This window comes from Candoia aspera, chromosome 8, assembly GCF_035149785.1.
Source record: "Candoia aspera isolate rCanAsp1 chromosome 8, rCanAsp1.hap2, whole genome shotgun sequence".
NCBI classification, from domain to species: Eukaryota; Metazoa; Chordata; class Lepidosauria; order Squamata; family Boidae; genus Candoia; species Candoia aspera.
The window spans coordinates 63,176,099-63,196,754 of NC_086160.1; the positions used below are offsets into that span (position 1 = coordinate 63,176,099).

The 20,656-nt window shown below is 36.8% G+C and overlaps 1 protein-coding gene across 2 annotated transcripts in view; it reads right to left on the bottom strand.

Annotated features, from left to right (window-relative positions):
- Positions 1–20,656, bottom strand: part of CCSER1 (coiled-coil serine rich protein 1) — a 511,517-nt gene that overhangs the window by 323,538 nt on the left and 167,323 nt on the right. For both annotated transcript variants that reach the window (XM_063310081.1, XM_063310082.1), the window contains exon 4: positions 15,436–15,529. In XM_063310081.1, coding sequence (XP_063166151.1) covers positions 15,436–15,529 — 94 coding nt within the window. The remainder of the gene's footprint in view (positions 1–15,435; positions 15,530–20,656) is intronic.

Sequence of the window (20,656 nt, forward strand, 5' to 3'; positions counted from 1 at the left end):
TATACCCCAGCACTGCTTTTTATGCAACTAAATTATCCTGTTTGCACCATGTTTGGCAAAGTATTTGTTTGTTAAGGTAAAGGTAAAGGTTTCCCTTGAAATTAAGTCCAGTCATGTCCGACTCTAGGGGGCAGTGCTCATCTCCGTTTCAAAGCCGAAGAGCAGGCATTTGTCCGTAGATACTTCCGTGGTCATGTGGCCGGCATGACTACACGGAACGCTGTTACCTGCTGCTTATTTCCATTGCTGGTACTTTAAAAATGCAAATGGTAAGTTGAGATAACTTAGATACACTTAGCCTGAAGTTTGAAGGGGTGGTGGTGAATATCATGCATTAGCTACTTGTTTCTTCAAAGACAGTTATTAGTAAAGGTAAAGGCTTCCCTTGACATTAAGTCTAGTCGTGTCTGACTCTAGGGGGTAGTGCTCATTTCCATTTCAAAGCCGAAGAGCCGGCGTTTGTTCGTAGACACTTCCGTGGTCACGTGGCCAGCATGACTAAACAGAACGCCGTTACCTGCCCGCTGAAGCGGTACCTATTAATCTACTCACATTTGCATGGGACTAGCAACAGGAGCTCACCCCATCACGCGGATTCGAACCGCTGACCTTCCGATCGGCAAGCTCAGCAGTTCAGCGGTTTAACCCGCAACTTCACAACTGCATTAAACCAATTACTCAAGATAGCAAGCCATGAAATGTATACTGAAAAGTATTCTAATGCTTCTGCAGAATTACATCCTTTAGGATAAGGACGAGGACAAGCTAAGACCAGTTTTGTTTTGGTTTTTTTAAAAAAATCTGTATTTTTATTCACCACAGAAAATAAGGAAACACATAATGGATATAGAGTTGTCAAGGAGATGGCCAATGAGCAAAGTTGCTCCTAGTTCCAAACAGGTTATTTTGACCATTCTGAAAATGTGCTGAGTTTGAAACAGCTTTGTTTTAAGATCAAAGTAAGTGCTTCAGTCACAAAGCAGGGCCATTGTGAGTTCAGAGCTCTTTTAGAATGGATGAAACAGTGCACTTTGGACTGGAACCATTTCAAATCCAAAAGATTCTGCACAGTTACTGCTGACCCTGTACATGACTTTTGTTACCTTAATTTGCATCACACATAGCCGAAAACAATTGCTCATAAGGCACAGTAGCATCATTCATATTCAATACATGATCACTAGGAATAAAAACCAGTATTAGAATAATGCCTTCCAATTAGAAACAGAATAAAAAATAGTATGCACAGTTACCAACAATAATTACAGCGACCCAAAAACCACCCCCATTTTGGGGAGGGGAGGAGGGAAGGACTCCCATATTTCAATATTTAAGTTGAATTTGGAGAACATTAACATATCCCTATTCATTATAAGAAACAAACAAAAAAAACATTTAGAAATAAAAGTGGCCATAACTGAAGCAGTGTATTTACAGGCTCTTTTCTACCTAACAGGGTTTTTAAAAAAAAAGAAAAATGAATGTTTGCCAGAAATCAGTTTGGAAAGCTGGTATATTTCACTTCCAAGCTGAACCAGATGTCTCCTATTTGAATGTAAATTGATGTCTGCAATTAAAAAGTCTTCACCTGCAGACTACATTTAAAACATTACAGGACTTAATCTTTCAGAATGCCATGAGAACATCAATAAATACGAATAAGAAAAGTATGATAAGGTCACTACTAGGGCTTTAAAACAGAGTTATTTTCCTCTTGATGGACCAGACTGAGAGCCTACTTAATCTTTTAATATTTAATTCATTTTCTGGCAAATGCTAGTTTGCATGTTTTACACATGCAGCACAACTGTAGGAGCCAGCAAGGTAGAGAGCTTGATCAGCAGGCTGAATAGCAGCTATCCATCAGATTCCAACTATTGTACAGTTCTCATTAGGTATGAATGATGCTTCAGTGAGATGAATCAACAACATGGTATGAAATAGATTATCCATCCAGATCTTCCCTTACTCTGTCAACCGCCACACTGTGGAAGACGTCCTATGCTATATTCATACATATACATGTACACATCCATTTATTCCCTTTTGGGGTAAGTAAATTTATACAAAGCACAGAAAAAAGTAAAAAGTAATTGCAGGCATCAGAGCAGAAAAGGAAACATAGCTCAGTTTAGTTAAACCAACACCATTTACTGTACTGTTCCATTCCTCTCCATCCTTGCAAACCACCCTTGTGTCCACCAAGTCCACACTCTGATTTTTGTTCTTTAAACTTCTCATCTCCCTCTTTTTCAGGACCTCATCAACTTTATCCAAACATGAATTTCTCAGTCTTCTCCTTCCCCTTTCCCCAGTTGTTCTTACCCATCCCATTCCCTCAATATATGTACCACCTCATTTTATTTTTTCATACTGGCCATTCGCTTCTCTGTTCAATCTGCATTCATTCTTCACCTTATCTGTTCTTCTTTACCACACACACTTCTTATATTATGCTAAATTTCTTAATGATAGAAATACAACCAGAAAGGGAGGTTGTTTCTCCTGCAAAAAGAGAAGCAACTTTCATTTCAGCCTCTTGTTTTTCATCTCTGCATACTTGCTCAGAACATTTTCTTTGTAGCAGGGAAAACTCTGTAGCTTAATGCAGATATGTGACTCCCATGAACATTACATTCAAATTAACAGCACAGACACATTCCATTTGCATACCAATTTCACTAGAATGTCAAGGCAGGAAGATTTTTAATTGGAGGCAGCATTTGCAAACATTGCACCCTCTTCCCTACTTACACCTGAGACACATAAACTGCTAACAACTGAAAGAAGGCCAATTTCTTTAGTACAAGTCAGTAGTGGCCTGCTAGATGGAACTGTTCTCCATTCATGCGTGGCAACTAAAGGGAATGGAATTCCCATCCTTACCAGAAACTAAAAGGAGATGATGGTAGAAGACAAGTATCTTAACTAATTAACTGTGCACTTGTGCAATGCTGACTGCAGAGCCAAGTACACAATTACCCACTAAATTACTCTTGGTTTCAATCACCAACATCCAGATGTCTTCAGTCTCCATTGCTATATCCTGCCAGCTTCTCTAAGGAAGAATACGCTAGTCTCTTTTGGACGGCTTTCAGAATCAAATGTTCCAGGCTCCTATTTACAAAATCCACATCTCCTGTTAAATTTCTCTAACTCTAGATTATGACCAAGTAATTTCCCTTGCTATGGCAGATACAGCTTCTCAAGCCGAAGGAACCTATCCAATCTGCACACAGAACTATATATTACCCAAAAGAGAATCACAGAGTTGGGAGGAGCTACATACAGTAGACTGCCAAATCCATTAAATCCATTCAAACAAATAAGTCCAGCCTCTACTTGAAGACATTCAGAAAAGGAAAGCTTTTCTCCCTAGGGAATTGTTCCCATTGTTGAATTGATCTTACTGTTAGGAAGCTTAGTATGGTCCTTTACCAACTATGATTTCGGAAGTTGCAGCTCCCACTGGCGTATGGAATCACAACCATGTGGAAACAGAAATACAAAGTTTATTGCCCACATCCACAGCTGTGCAACTAAGGCTTAGAAGTGATAGCTGACAGAAGAGCCAAACAGTTCCAGAAGCTGTTCCATTATGATACCAACTATCTGGATGGAACCCTGTTCTTCTTTACATTCTAAGTAGAAGCAGCAGACCCTGCAATCACCAAAATCACATTACCTAGCTCATTTTTCAGTTCAAGTCTTTACTGACAGTAAAGTGAGGACTCATACTGAGAACTCAGCAGGTCCATCACTGGTTCCCATTTCATTTGAATATGATCCTGCTCAAAGGAAGAAGTGTGGGGCACTTTAAAAAAAACGTATTTTCAGCTTTACGTGACAATGGATAGCCAACCTGGTATACTACTGCCTGCTGCAGACTTTTCCAGAGCAATACTACCCTCTTTGTGGTAAGATGCTGTTACTATGGACAGCTCTTTCTCTTGTTAATATCTACTTTCTTTGAGTAACTGGCCTTTGTGCTGACTATCTACTTTGGGTATTAAGACTTCAGACGTGAGTACCAGTTACAGTCTTATCAAAGTGAAAAAGTACTAAAAAACAAGAATCCCAAAGATATGATTTCCTAAGTATAATTCACCAGTGCTATAACAGTCTTATACTAAACTATTACAGGGAAGGTAAACATAGTCCATAGGCAAAGTATAATACAATTACCTGCAAATGTTGGGATAATTTACATACTACTCGAGTGGAAACACTTGTGAGACCTTGCATTAGCAATATTCATAAATCAAGTAAATATCAAGCATTTGTGTTAATACAGATTCTGTTTTCATTACTGTCAGTAAATTGCTTGGTTCTCACAAGCACAGACATGCTCTCCCTCGATGCACACCCACACACATTCTGCTGACATTGTTCATATACAATATACTGTGCTATTAATGTAAGTTAGCTAATGCAACCGCTATCTTTATTCCATTTATATACATAGTCCTGGTCAAACTTGCACTTCAGGAAAATGAATATAAGAAACACAGAATGAATAGCAGTTAACTATAAATCACAGCCTACCCAGAGACAATGTATAATCAAGGGCCATGTATGTGTACTTTATTTTTATGGTCAATATCTCTTCTAAAATTACAAAATATGCTGTTATGTTACTATAAAATAAACTTTCTTGTAACTTAACTGCAAATCTTATTTTATACTGCTATGTTTGTTGGTATGAACAGGCCAGTAGAAGAAGAATACAGTTTCTCTACAGATTTTCCAAAATGCTTTTGGCAATATTGAAAAACTGGAAATTATGAGCATGGAGCACAAACAATCCAAAACATATTTGCTGAGGACTATGCATGTATGTTTTCACCTGTCTCTGCTCCATTCAAATTGTCATCCCTCCTGCTCTGTGTTGTCTAGCACTTGTGTTGGGGCCTTGGCAACCTAGCAGTAAAGAAAGAGTGGCAAAGCTAGTCCAACATCGCCTAGAAAGATAGCCTGGTCACTAAGGATCAGATTTGCTTGTTTGGTAATACATGTGGGTAATATCTGTGGGGGGAGGAGACACTGAAATGCAGAAATGCAATGTAGCTATCTAGGGGCTGCCCCTTCCTTCCTCACAGAAATTGAGGGGAAATAAAAGCATGTAGGAGATGGACATATCATAGAAACAAAGAGATGAAAGAGACCATTTAAGCCATTGAGTCAAACCCCCTTCTCAGTGCAGGTCAATGGCAGTTACAATGTGCATGGGACAGACACATGGGCATAAGTCATGAAGGGAGAGAGCCAAAAGGGCAGAAACACAAACCTATTGTGGGTTATACCTGTTTTCTTCTACAAGCAACTTGATACCAGGGGAGAACCTTCTCAAACCATCACCATCCCACCATTGGACAATGCCATCCCTCCACATGGGGCCCACACCGCATGTATTTCAATGCCAGGCTAATACTTTTCTCTTCCAACAGGCATTCCAGCATGCAATTACTCTTCAACACTTTCATTGGTATCTACCACTCTCTATAATCCAAAATTCCATAGTCTGTATTATCAACTTTTTACTGTTTAAATTTATTTGCTGTTTTCTATTGTATAATTATAAACTACATTGTGACTAATGAAATGCACAAGTATAATCAATAAGATTGATTTAGAAATGAATTTTGTTTCCTAGCTTGGGGAAAAAAATAATACAGTGACCTTTATCTGAATAGCTGTTTTGTCCTAAAGACAGAAAATGATATATTTTTGCATTTAAAAATCACATGAGAATAGCCCTTCTAGATCAGACCAAGATCCACCATAGTTCCAGCATTCTGTTTTTCACAGTGGTCAAACAGATCCCTGTGGGGTGTCCACAAACAAGAGATGGAGACTTGTCTCCTCCCTCCAGTATTTCCCAGCAACTGGTATTTTGGAGAATGACTCTTCATTTCTAATAGCCATTGATAGACCCATCCTCCATGAATTTATGTAATTCCTTTCTAGTGGCCAGCACTACATCTTGTAGTAATGAATCCCACAATCAATTTCATTATGCTAAGATGCACAAGGACTACAAACAACAGGAACGCATACAGTTTGAAATGTACAGTAGTCAAGTAAGTCACATGGGATTCACTGTGGCTTACTCCTAAGTAAGGGAAGGTCAGGATATAGTCTTTACTGTTAACCATGGATGAAGCATTTCTGATGAAATTCTAAATTAGAATAATGCTTGTGTATCTAAATAAGCAAGAACTCATTCTCATCCGATAAATAACTAAGGGGGGTGGATATACCCAAAACATTAGCTTCTTGCAGCCTAAGCAATGGCTCATTACTCTTTAAAATATCTATCTGTTACATACTTTGCAGAAAAATCCATGTCTCCATTTAAAAAAGATAATAGAAGTCTGGATAAAAGACACACTACAGTGCTGTAACCTAAAACTACAGACTTCAATGAAATTAGAATATATTGCGGGGTGGGGGAGGAGGTTAATATTGAAGAGAGAATATAATTTATTCTGGAAAAAGAGGGTGGAAGCCCAGATAGACTTGACTGAATATGGGATGGAAAATTACCAACTTCCCAAAGAAAGAGAATCAAAATGATATGAACAGACCTCTGTTTTGTCAACACATCAGTGCACAATTGATGGAAGCCAAAGGGAAATATGAATTCTTGCTGATCCACTACAAATGAGTCAACAGTTCATCAGGACCATCATATTCAAATTTTGGATTAGATAAGCAGAATAAACACCTATTCTTCTCAAGGAACTGATGTTTATGTATGTAAAAATCCTACTGTATGGAACAATAATGCTTATATGTTATGATCTCACATATACATAGAGCAGCACTTACGCCCTGATGGGGAGGTAATTTGTGGGACTTCTGAAACAATAGAGCTGCTCTGTAACCATTCATCCATTCACTTCACTCTTTTTTAAAACTCAGTGCCCCTTGGGACTTCAGTTGTGGAAAGGACATAAAGATAGGAATGAGCTCTAGGATTCTGAGAGAGAATCATTTTCTCTGTTAATTTCACACAGATGAACACATGAAACTGCTTCCTATCAAGTCAGACCACTGATCTACTTAACCAAGTCTGTCTGCTGTGAGATGTAATAACTGTACAGGGTCCTGGACAGTGAACTTTACTACCTAAAACTCGTTTTAGTAAGATTTAATGTAAGGTCACTTCCCAAAGCCTATAATTTACAGTATATCTGAAGCTTTTCTGGACTCTAAAGTCCATTTCCTTTAGACCTTTAGAATATGTAATAACATTTGTACATGTTTGGAATCAACCTCCAAAACGTATTTCAGAGGATGAGGGAGTGTGATTGTGTTACCTGTCTGCAAAAGCTTAAACAAGATGCATCTTTTCTTGAAATCCAAGAAAAGTACATCTGTATTCCCATGCATTCCAAGGCACCTTGTGGAAACTGAATCCAATGCTCTGTGCAATAATTATTCATATACTGTGTATTGTTAGATGCCTTCGCGATAAATGAGCAACTACAATTCATGTTCAGTTTAACTGTTAAGGTTGTCTCACATGAGGCTTCCCCAAATATGGAACACCATAGGATGCTCCTCCTAGAAAAGTATGAGTGGAAAGGAGATAATGACATTATTTGTTATAATCTGGTAAAAAGCAAATGAATTCTAACATGGAAAGTTAACGTAATTCTAGTATATTAGATTCATTCCTCTCTGGTTATGCACACAACTGAGAATAACAGAGAATTTAGTACTGCACCAGCCCAAAGGCATCTCTATTTATTAGAGAAAAGCTGGCTTCACTCTTTGTAAACACATTAGCACCTGGAACATTCTTAATACTTCATTGTCCAAACAACTGAAAACATTTGGCAATTGTTTTAAGCAAATGTGGTTGTATGTTAATTTGTAGTAATCAGAAAGGGAGAAGGGTATTCATTAAACAGTTTTTCTTCTCTACCCCGCAGCTTCTATAATGATTATATTGTTCATCTCAATGAGTTTCTGCCTTTCATGCTCTCTTTAAGAAACTTTGGAATAGTAGCCCTTCTAAAAGAAGGGAATGTATTTGTTTCATTTAATTAATGAACCATACACATCCTTTTTTAAAAAATATAATTGACAGCTGATAATACCAAAACTAATGTTTATGATAGAGATGCCTCAAAATTGTGAGGGAGGGTCAAGGAATGCTTATATTAATGGAGATTAATATTTTGTATCTAATTACTAAATAAATTAATTAACTAATCAAACTAAATAACCTAACTGCTAAACAAATAATTTTATCCTGCAGTATTGTTTCTAACAATCTATCAACATTTCCTGCAACATTAATGAACACGTTACAAGTGACACATCACAAAAAAAAAAAAGAAAAACTCAGATGACATATGCATGAATTTGCCACTTTTCATTGTAACTGGACCTTGAATCCAAGGGGACATCACTTCTAAAGATGACTGGGAAATTCAGTTAGGAAAAAGCCACAGAAGATTATTTCAATATATGATTACTGTGGCGAGATTACTATATGCACAGAGAAGGAAAGATTCAACACTACGTACTATGGAGAAATGGTTGAAGTTGACAGATTTTGCTGAAATGGGTGAATCGACTTCTTTGATTAGAGAAGAGACATAAGCTACATTGATCGGTGACTGGAAGCCTCTTATGGACTTCGGGGTAAAAATGAAAAAAAAATGAACTTGTGATTTATGGTTTTGATAAATAGACAGGATAGATTATAGAAAGAAGAGTAATATGATATAACTTTAGAGACAGAGGTCAACATATATGTATTTGTACTTGTAACTTCTGTGAAGAATATTGGAAGCTACTTCTTTATATGTTTTTTCTTCCTTTTCTATTTTTCATCTTTTTTTCTTTTCTTATACTTTTTGCTTTTTCTTCGATTCATTTTTGCTTTTTCTTCCTTCCTTTATATTAGTCTGTATTCATGTTTATCTTCTAGTTTAAAAGTTTCAATAAAAATTATATATAATTCTGTCAGCTGCCCAGAGTCACCGTGTATGAATTGGGCAGCCTTATAAATTTGTTTAATAAATAAATTAATATAAAAATAAAGATGACTGGGAAATTAGAGTTCATACCATTAGGGGATGAACTCAACCAAGTTAACTATCCATTTATAGAAATAAATCAACAATTAAGACTCTTAATACACTTTTTCTAGATGATGGGAAAAAGCCAAACCTTCCCCCAAGTTTTGCTACGCAAATGAAGGTTTTCTTTTTAATCAGCAGCAATTATTGTTGTTGCTAGTAAAAGATGCCCCCAATCAAAGGCAATAGAACAATGACTGCCAGATCTGTTGGGTAGTTACCCAGTTCATCTCATCTGGCAATCATCATTCTATTGGCAACCCTACAGAAGTGGAGAAGGCATCCTTATAGGCTGGGAATGGGGGATGACAAAAGGAGGATTACACCTTGGGCTTCCCACCCCTTTGTACATGTGTCAGGATGTTGCCCACATGTTTGAAAGAGGCAGAGTTTGCCTCTTTTCAAAAGTGCAACACTGTTTTCATCATTGATGAAAGCACTGATTCAGTGCTGATGCCTTTGGCTCTTATTAAACTGTTCAACTTGACTAGCTGGGCCCCAGTTGAGGCAAAGGCAGAGAACTCAGCTAGATATATGGGGCTTGGCCTATCACAGAAGTTAGTGCACCTTCAAGACAAGCTCAACCCCTGGGCAACATATGGATGCATAATTTTCTTGGCAACAGTATGAAAAGTGCCCCCCCATTGTTTTATTTCTTCAAAATAAATCCTAATCTAACCTACAACCCATTGATTTTTATGGTGGTCTTTCATCCAAATACAAACTGCCTCCTCCCAGCTACTTGATTTTTATTTATTACCACACGACAGAGGTTTAGCAACCTATTAAATGAAAGCCCTTCCATCATGTCAGCCTAGTCTCCTTCCAGTTCTACCTCTGCATTATTGTCTGGAGCCTCTTCCTGGTAACACACTTTCTCCTAATCCATGTTAGTAGGCTGTCCTTATCTACCCAACCTTTTTTCATGGTTCCATAACCTTTGTTGCCACATGGTGGGCAAGACTGATGGGTAGCGCAAAATCCAAAAGTAGGTGGGCACCCATTTCCTTTCATACCATCTCTAACACCTCTTTTTTTACTCTGTCTTTCTGACACTCTCTTCTCTCTATCTCAAACACCAGGCTGCCAGGAAAAAGATATTTTTACTAGAAATCTGAATGGATATTTAAAGATTTTAAAATTAAGCCAAGGGTAAAAGAAATTAACTGACAAAATTCATAATGCCCACCCCAGTTTTAAGTGCTTTATGCATCTTACATCAGTCAATAATGAATACATCTTTTATTTCAGTCATAAACCAGCAAAAAAATAATGGAACATTGTAAAATGTATAGCCTGTAACTACATCAATCTAGACTGCAAGACATAAAAAATAACAAGTATTAGCATTACTATCACAACCATCCAATATTATTACATACTAATATTAAGGCTATGGAGAACGAAGAAGATGTGATGCAACACAAAATATAAAATAAAATGTCAATTAATATATCCTAAAATGCTGATGATTTTTGAGACCAAGGGTGGGAACAAATGGCTTGCCTAAATTTGCTTCTGTGTGTCTGTTTTGCAGCCCCATCCTGAGTTTAATCTCTGGATTATACTGGAGTGTGATGCTGGTTATGAAATTCTTTGCATAATACCTTTTCATAATCTCAGTTCTTACGAACTCCCTTCCTACTATTTATTCAGTGACAGGACTCAGTTGTTGTTTTGCAGTTATTAAGTCCTAGTATATATTCTTTTCGGACACATTTCATATGCATGTTTCATATGCAAAGCCGCTGGGGTTCTGCTGAAGTTCAATTGTTTTCTTTCCCACTTGAAACATTAACAAATATTGCCAGGTTTAATTTATACCTACAGCAGAGCTCCTAAATCACTGCAGCATTTTGCACCCAGCCTTGTTCATCAAGCTCCAAAATAATTTAGCAACTCCTTAATTAATTCCTAATTGACATCCTTGGGTCATTACGCCAACACTTTCATTTGGCTATGTACCAACAGACAGTGGCTTAGGGGCTATCTGGTTTATGAGAATTCTCCTAGGATGCCCAATAAAACTTTTCCTTTAAAAAGTAAATTTTCTAGCTGTTGCTGCTGCCAATTGTTAAAGTGATTAACATCCAAATTCTGAACAAATTTGCTTTAAAGTCCCCACTGATCTCAAAAGGAATTAATCTCAAGGAAGGTACAACTATTGGTGACAATAAGCAGTGGGAAGTCAAATCAAATTTCCTGCTTTATTTTAAGCAATCTCATTCTATCCACCAGGGAATTCTATTTTATATGCTGCAGCAAAGGGAGTGGGGAGTGGGTGACCCTCCCTACCTGTGTCACTTGCCTCCCCTCAATTCTTATGCCATAAAAATATAAAGCCTCCCCTTGAGTAATTCTTGGTCTCCGTCTAAGTATTAACCAGGTCCAACCCTGTTTATCTTTTGCAAGAAAGATCAGCTAGGTACTGCCATGTGATGTATTATTTATGGCATGGGGTGAAATATACAGGTAACTGTGTCCACAAGTGTTTTTTGCCACTGATATCATAAATTTGATGTAAATGTCATCTTCAAAAGCTCAGAATTCTGAACTGTGGATATCAACCTAGCAGTATTCTGAAAGTGTAAATGGATCCATGCAATCTTCCTCCCTTGTTGTAAGGAATAAAGCAGGTAAGGCAGGGAACAACAATTCCCAGGCTAGAGAGAACTGTTATGTCAACACAGGTCAAGTGGCTCTCAAGGCCAGCCAAAAAAAATAAAAGTAAAAAGACAGGTAAATATCTATTGACTTGGAAAAAAAAAACAGGAAGAAGAGGATGCCTAAAATTTAAATCTGCAGCACAGACCTTGGAGACTGATCTTCTATGTGTATATGACTTATCCCTGTTTGCAATGAAGTAACTAATCTAGCCTGGTAACATCTGTAAGCCTTTTGTCAAGTCAGTCAGTTCCTAATTAGGGAGTCAAAGCCAATTTTCAGTTAAGCTTCTGGAAAACCTGTCGTATATGTGGCTTCACTGTATGTCCACACAGCCCTACAAAGTAGGATTGCAGCACAGAGAAGTGATTCAGAAGTAGCCTGAAGTATTCAAGAAGGGGATGGTGGTAGTTGATTGGTTTGGGTGTGAGATATAAGCACAACTCCATTGTATTTCAAATTCAAAATTGAATTTTCAATTCAAATTCAAAAATGATTTTTTGTCCAAATAGTTTCCCTTTAAAATATGTGAACATTGCTAAATTACTGAGAATATAATTATAGAGGGAGAGGAATCTCTTTTTTTCTGTCTAATCTTCCTTTGGGATATGTGTGTGTGTGGGAGGGGTGATCTTAAATTCAGTGTCATCCTGTTTTCAATTAAATATGATCTGTCTTATTGTAATGGGTTTCAGAATTGCATACCTTTGATAGACTGCAATTAGTGCTGGTTTGGATGAAACATTCTGATATTTTTTTTGAATATTTTCATTTCTGAACAGTTGCAAAGATAATGATGTTCTGAATACTTCCTTGATTTTTTAACAAATGTCCCCAGAGAATATTCTATGGATAAGATAGAAAATTTTGATCCATTTTTAATATTATTTTAACACTGCTAAAGGAACCAGCAGATTTCATCAGCCTCCTTTCTCCCTCCAGTATGAACTAGAAATATAATTTCTTTCATATTAACTAACACTATTTGGAAAATTCTGCCTTGTCCGGAAAACATCTGGGGAAATACCTCCACCCTCAACACAACACCTGTCCATGCAGGCTACCAATACTGAGAAAAAGGATTAATATTTAATGAATTGCAATGTTTCATATTTAAAAAGAAGAAAAAGCTCATTTAGGATACTCTTTAAGGTGTTTCCAAACAGAAAAATACTCCTGATTATCCTCTCAGGAGTCTAATGAAAAATCTGGAGTTTGTTAGGTCAGGATTCAGAAGCTTTAAAATGTTACCATAGCATTTCAGAACCTTCTGATTTGTATGAAAGAACAAAACGTCGTCCATGAACACCTGGTAGAAGACTAACCCAGAGACCTTAATTATTTCACCGGCATTTTACACCACCAGCTCATTATACAGTGTTATTAAATAGCCACAATGCCACAACATTAAACTTTAAAATGACAAAAAATGAGATCCATTTAATATTTTTATTATTATTTTCTAAATGGCACAGAGCAATAAAAAGCTTATATGGAAGTTCTGCAGATGAGGATACAGAGGATACAAATCTAGTATGTGGACATGCTGACTTAAATTAGTTGCGGTCTTCTACAGACCGCCCTAGGGTATGTTATGCTCACATCCAAGTAATGTAACTATACCTTGAATTAGATTGTATGCATACCATTGTATTTCGTCCTTGACCTACAGGTCTTAAAAAATATTAAAATCACTGCAGTGAGAAAACATTAGCAATAAACTTTGCCAAGACCAAGATCTTTACTTTCTCCAAATGCTCAAAACAGTGAATCTGGAAATTAGGTGGACAACAATTGAGGAGGTTAAGACCTTTAAACATTTAAAGGTAGTTTTTCAAGCTTCTGGAACCCAAAATGCTTACCTATATTATGTATCCCAGAACAGAGATCAGCATCAGCCATCCAAGCTTATTATTTTCCCCAAGGAGAACAGTTTATACCTGCTGTTTGCAGCTAAAATCCGAGCACAACTTCTATATGGGGCCCATTTAGGACCATATAACCATGGCTACCCTAGATAAATTTTTAAAAAGCATCTTCCAGATCGCCTGCTGTGTCCCAGTGCAGTACTTTGGCAGGAAGCAGGGGTTAGTAAACTTGAATCCAGTCTTTGCATAAATATTTTTTTATGCACTGCTCCACAACCCTGTTGGGCTGGTCCACCTAATACTGGCAGATAATCTCAGATCCTCCTGGGAAAAGGCATTGCAAAGGAAACTGAGTTATTATGGCTTTTCCAGTGATACTATTTTATAATTAGGATCAAATCAAGCTAAATTAGCTTTAAGGCAGAGAATATTAGACATAGAAGGTCAAATAGAAACTGCTGTCCGCCCATGGGATATATTTTATAAATAATCCCATTTTACCTCCCAAACCAGCTTCACATTTGCATAAAATTCCAACCTCTAAATTCAGGAGAGCTTTTATTTGGCCTGTTTTAATACCTTCCCCACAGCTGTTTTGGAAGGGAAATATATGAAAATTCCTTTTGAAGCACAAGAAAGCACAATATTATCTCTGTGGCATGGGTATGACAGAAACCATGGCTCACTGTCAGTTTTATAGGGGGGTTGGGTCCTCTATCCCATCTAAATAGGGTCATAGAGTCCAACTCTGATACTCACAGGCCATAAGACTATCTTTCCTGGTACCTAGAACTAGAGATATTAAATGAAAACTATAGCTAATTTTATTTTATCTTAATCTGTTTTGGGGGAGAAGCAACACTTTTTCCTTGAGAATATACTTACTAAGTTCCTGTTGTATAAAACTGATATCTACTCTTATGCAGGCCAATTGTTTCAATAATCCTTTCCTCTGATAACTGAAATGTAAGCTTTTTATTTATATACAGAGAGTTTTGAATTCTGAATATGTTAAAAGATATATTTGAATAGCAAAGTAGAAGGAAAACCTCGGAACAAGAAAGGTTAAATTTATAAACTTCTTTGTGTAAGTGCTTGATAGGTTTTTTACTGTATAAAAACAGTAACCTATTATACAAAGCTGTCTTGGTTATTACACTTGTGGTTTCAAAACATTTAAGCTCCTGTTTATGTAATGTAATAAACAGCCACCCCTCAAGCGGATCATGTTTGGCTTATCAAGCTAACTTTTAAGCATCCAGTATTGACAGATTTCTGGAAACACTAAGAGATTCCAAATAAATATTTAGCACATCTACAAGGCAGCTTGAAAGTGAAAGAAAGGCTAGGAGGAAAAAGTTAAGGAAAAACGAAACAGAGAGAGATTATCCAGAGTGTCCCTTCTATGTTCAGCAGTAGGTACTAAAACTATCTGAAAAATCAATAACCTTCCAGTTTCTGGACAATTAAGATTCTAGTTTATGTATTAAAAAAGAAGCAAAAAAGTTGTGACAATTAGTCTTACAAAGGAAAAAGTGCTTGATTTTCAGTAATAATAATGTTATGAATGGTGTTAAGCAAGAAATAAGCATCTGGGGAAAATGACACTGTCTTTGCCAACTTCCTAAAACAATCTGAACCATTCTGGATAGACTTGAAAGCAATTTAAATTAGATATAATCCCAATCTTCTTCTTTTCTCCTCTTAAGAATTATCTTTACTACTCACTTTCTTAAAAAGTACCCAAAGTAAACACTCATGCAACAAAAATAGTATTTAAGCCATTGTATTTTCTCCTGGCTTACCAGATTGTTGATGCTGCTGATCTTCTAGGAATTCCAAATCAAGCATAAGGTCATCTTCATCCAGGTCACAGGAGCCCAAATTATTCAATACATCCTGTAACATGCCAGCAAAAGGGTATGTTAAGTTGGAGGAGGATAAAAAGATCAAGAAGAGTAGCAGCACAGAAAATGACATAATGGATTTGCTGGAAGTAATGTGAACTAAGTGAAGAACCGCTTAAACGCCAGCAACCAGACACAGACATGGAGAATGTACAGTATATAAATTAAAATGGACAACCAAAGGAATATTTTCAACATTGCCCCATAAACATGTATTAAGCAAAGATTCATGGAGTATTTAATAGATTCCTCAGATGCAAGAACAACCCCACTAGAACAGGAAAAAAACAAAAATCCATCTGGTTTTACAGTCAGTGATAGCCAGTCAGACCACTGATATTATATTTGGGACCCCCAAATTACACTGTTATGATGTTTAGAAAGGGTTGTGTGGGTTGTAGAGTCTAATCTTAATTTTGATCCAAAAATTTATTCTCTGGAATATACTGTAGGAATTACTAGATACCTCAGCTGCTTATAGTTTGTTTAACTATGACAAAGGAAGCACCACCTGTATAATTTAATCTGGATCAGAATGTTGGTGAATCAAATATAGAAAACATTCAAGGATAATTTCAATTGCAAGCTAATGAATTGAAAAAATATTAAGGGAAGAAGGAACTGACAGTTAATTTGACAGAAAATATCCTGCATTCTTTATTTTTGACCCTGGTGTCTGGAAACCCTATCAGTGGGTCTCAGAGCCAGGAAGGTACCATAAAATGAATGATGTTAGTGACACAGATTCCTTGTTTGTTCTTAGAATGACTTCTGCACCATGTCACACAAAATTTTAAAGACCTTGCACAGAAGTTCCAGATGCTGGGATATTATTTTCCGCTGTAAATCTCCAGGCTCTCAAAAAATATGTATTGATGAAGATGTTTGATACGGGAATATATTATGATTTGCATGAGAAGATGGGATTATCTTGAATTATCTATTCATAAATATCCATTGAACATGAGATATGAACCATCAAATAAATATTAGACTAGGAATAATATAAAAGGAGAGTTCATATCAAGACACCAAGGTATCTGAAATTGACTCTTTTCTTTCTTGCTCATTATTTTGATAAAGCTGTTCAGCAAATACTTTATAAGCCTTGATGTAGAAATGTGTTAATTATCTGAGTATATGAAGGTTATGTCATGCTAAATTAACTGCGTAATCTGTTAATTTGATTTTTGCTTGCGATATAATTGTCTAAATAAATAGCATTTTTTCTTGCTCAAATACTGTGAGTATGAAAACCCTAAGATTAGTCTCAAGGCCAGTGGGTCAGGATACTTCAAAACTCGAAGTGAGTCTAGTAAACTGTTAAGCTAATGGTTTAACTAAGACAGATACTAAGATGATTTTCAAAGATAAAGCAATTACTCACATTAAAAACTTAGAGCGCAAAAACACCTTCATTCATCACAACTAACTATTCTGATTTGGACAACTGCTGTACCTATCTTTTAAAAGGTTACTATTATAAAGGCAGTCTATAAATTCAGCTAGGGCTGCCAAGCTCAGATGGCAAAAATCTGGACAACCCCAATATGGCACCAAAGAGATGCAGAAAACTCTGTGGAATCCAGATAGAGGGAGCTCTCATTACAACAGTATTTTTATTCCCATCTATTAACATGATATGCAAGGTTTTAACACTCTCTCTCTCTGTGTGTGTAGTTTTTAACAATATATGTAAAGTTTTAATTTAAAATCTCCCCATTAAACATATCTATTTGTTGGGAAGGAAGAGAGGAAAAAGACATTTCTCATCAATAGTCCAGAGAAATGCTGACAGATGAATGCTGACAAGTTCTCCTCCTTTTTTTCCCCCTCACAGGTTTAATTACTGCTTGCAGAAAAATGTTTCAGCAAAAGGCCTTAATAAAACTCTCCATTTATTTTGAAATGGCCCCTTAGAAATTCTAAAATACAGCTTCCTTCTTTTGCTACACATGCTGATTTTAATCCCTGCTGTACGTGTAAAATGAAGCTAAAACAGGCTTTGCTGTTTTGCTCAACAACTTATATTTGTATTGGGACACTCCTCTTATGCTAAAGTGTGGGCCATGCCACCAAACAATGCAGGTAAATACCTCTGTAGTGGATTTAGGCACCTGCAAGCTGGCTGATAACTCTAAATATTTTATAACTCTAAAAGCCACAGTCCTTTTCCTAAGGGATGGGGGGAGGGCACACTCTGAGCTGGAAGAATCAACTTTAAGTTTCTTTTCCCCCAGTCTAAGTTGGCTGCAGATCCTGGAAGCAACAACACCTGCAGAAGCAGGTTTGCCACTGGGATTCAAAATATCTGCCCAAAAGCCCTTGGGACAACTGTAACTGGTAAAGTAAACTTGGCAAGGAAAGTGCAGATAGTGGTATAATGGGCATTTTATTTCTTTTCAGTGCTGCTTTAACTCAACTGGACAGGTTTTTTTTTGTCTCCTATAATGTATACTAGCACTGCCCATTCAAAAACTTCTTTGTCCTGGTCACCTAGTTGAAAAAGATAATTTGAGCCATTTTTAAAAAAAACAATTAGTCCTAAAGAAGGGAGGTGTCCTGTTCTTCCTCATCCTGGTTCCAGATAAAGAGGGACAGCTTTCCTTCCACAAACAGAGGGTGACAACTTAGCCACAGGCTCAGGACTGAATTCTTTCTATACCTTGTCTATATTATTCTCTCAGCCCACTTTTGTTTTTTCATTTCTTTTCACCATAGTGAAGATTTAAAGAAAAACTCTATTTAATCTAGGTAGTTCTCGATTTATGACCATTCATTTAGCAACCACTCCAAATTATGATGAAAAAAGTGGCTTGCAAGCGGCTCTTGCACTTACAACTATTGCAGAGCCCCTGCAGTCACGTGATTAAAATTCAGGCACTTGGCAACCGGCATGTATTTACAATGGTTGCAGCATCCCAGGGTCACATGATCACTATTTGTGACCTTCCCAGATGGCTTCCGACAAACAAAGTCAATGGGAAAATTCAGATTCACTTAACGACCATGTGATTTGCTTAATGGAAGTGGTAAAAAGGTCATAAAATCAAACGTTACTCACTTAACAGCCTCACTCAGCGACAGAAGTTCCAGTCCTGTGATCATAAGTCGAGGACTACCTGTATTTTTTTGTAACCACTTTCAGAATGACTAGGCCTGCAAAAATAGAAGTCCACAAAGCCACTTGCTAGCTCCATTTGGACATATGGTTCTACTATTCTTTAGCAACCATTTTTGAATCTATAATCCCCAAATTGGGCAACCAGAGGGAGATGAACATTTTTTTTGTTATCTTCACTCTTAAGTAAGATAGCTACTTAAGCTTTTTCTTCATTTTCTCTTCAAATCTATCATTTCATCCCAGTTGCAATCCTGGGGAAGACAAAATAGGAAAAACAAAATATGAAGAGCTAGAATCTACCTAGAGTTAACATGATTTCTCACAGATTAAACACAGATCGTAGCTTCTTATTATATTATATAGAAGTACCAGTTTGTTGGTATGGTATTGCCATCAACATAACTATTGTTTCATTAATGGCTGCTATACAATCCTAATTCTTTCATTTCTTTTTCATATTTTCCTCTTTTTCTTCTCTCTTCTTTCTTCCCAACAATAACTATGTATAGCTATAGTAACAGCTATATTACTCAGGATTATCCTCCAGGGTCATAATGTGGTGCTGTGATTCCCATAAATCTGCCTTTACAATCCCATCAGAGTCTGCATCATTTCAGCAGAAGAGAGCAAGTAGGCTATTTACATATGAATATGTTGGCATGCAAGTGCCATAATTTATGTACTAGTAGCAGACATCAAGATGCAAGGATACACAGGAGGGATTTAGGTGATGTCATGACACATCCACCACCATTTCACCACCTTTATGGTTTGCTGACTGCTGGCTTGAGGGTGAATGCAGAAACCAAGTCACTTTTCTTGTGTGTGCAGAAAAAACCGTCTGTTAACTTTGGACTTATTCCCTACTTTAGTAGTAGCAATTAGCAATTTTTATGAAATGTACAGATCTTATTCCCATGTCCTCATGTATTCATTTATACTCACATACATGAATCAACATTTTTGAACAGTTTTTTTTTTCCCCCAGGACAAATGCTGCAAAATTAGCTTTCTTCTTTTTTTGGTCTAATTGTATATATGAGCAGGCTCAAAGCATGACAGCTAATGCAAATAGTATTAAAAAAGCAATATTGTAAATGCAAATACACATGAATAAGTTCATACTGTGTGCTAACTTGCTGCTGTGATAATCCACATCACTTGATCAAAACTACTTTGTGGGGAGGGTGCAGGGTGCAATAAAACAAAATCTGCATGTATAGATTTGTTAGGAAAAATGGTATATTTAAGCCATGTCACACAAACACACAATATATCTGTATCAATACATATCTTAAGCATTTAAGCAGTCAAAGCAGCATGTTTTCTGTAGATGTGCACAAGTGGTAACCTCTTCTGGCAGTGCAAGAGTAGCAAAAGAGATGGAGAAAAAAAACGGGATCAGCAAGAGAAAGTGGGTTCTATTTAATATTTTCAGGCACCAGTTTTGGAGTTACAAGTAGAATATTGGGGTTGCTTTATCAAAACTAAGAACAGGAGAGAACAGAAGACAATCCAATAGGCTTCACCTAGCTGTATGGTTCTTCCTGTTGAGCTGTGGTCTCTCCCAACATTCCAATCTATCCAGATGCAGAACTGTTTTGAACTACCTACCTGTAAAGCTTCTAACACTTTCTTAGAACTCATTCAAACATTCAAAGATAAGTTTTACTGAACCATTCATGTCAGCTGTTTCTTGTTTATTATAGCTAATACACAAAATATTTTTTTCTCTTCTTATGAACCAATGTTCTCTTATGCAAATGATGCCAATTACTGTCCAATTACAGCAATATTGTTACAAAATCTTGACTAATGCTTGTGACATTCTGCGTTCTGACTTTGAACATCACAATGAATCTACATCCGATTAATACCAGATGTTTATTAACAAATTCCTAGGCTTCTACTGTGTCTGGTTCCTTGTTCAGCAATTAATTTTGGCTACACTCATAATTAAAGTTGCCATCCTCCAACATAAATAATCTGTATTGT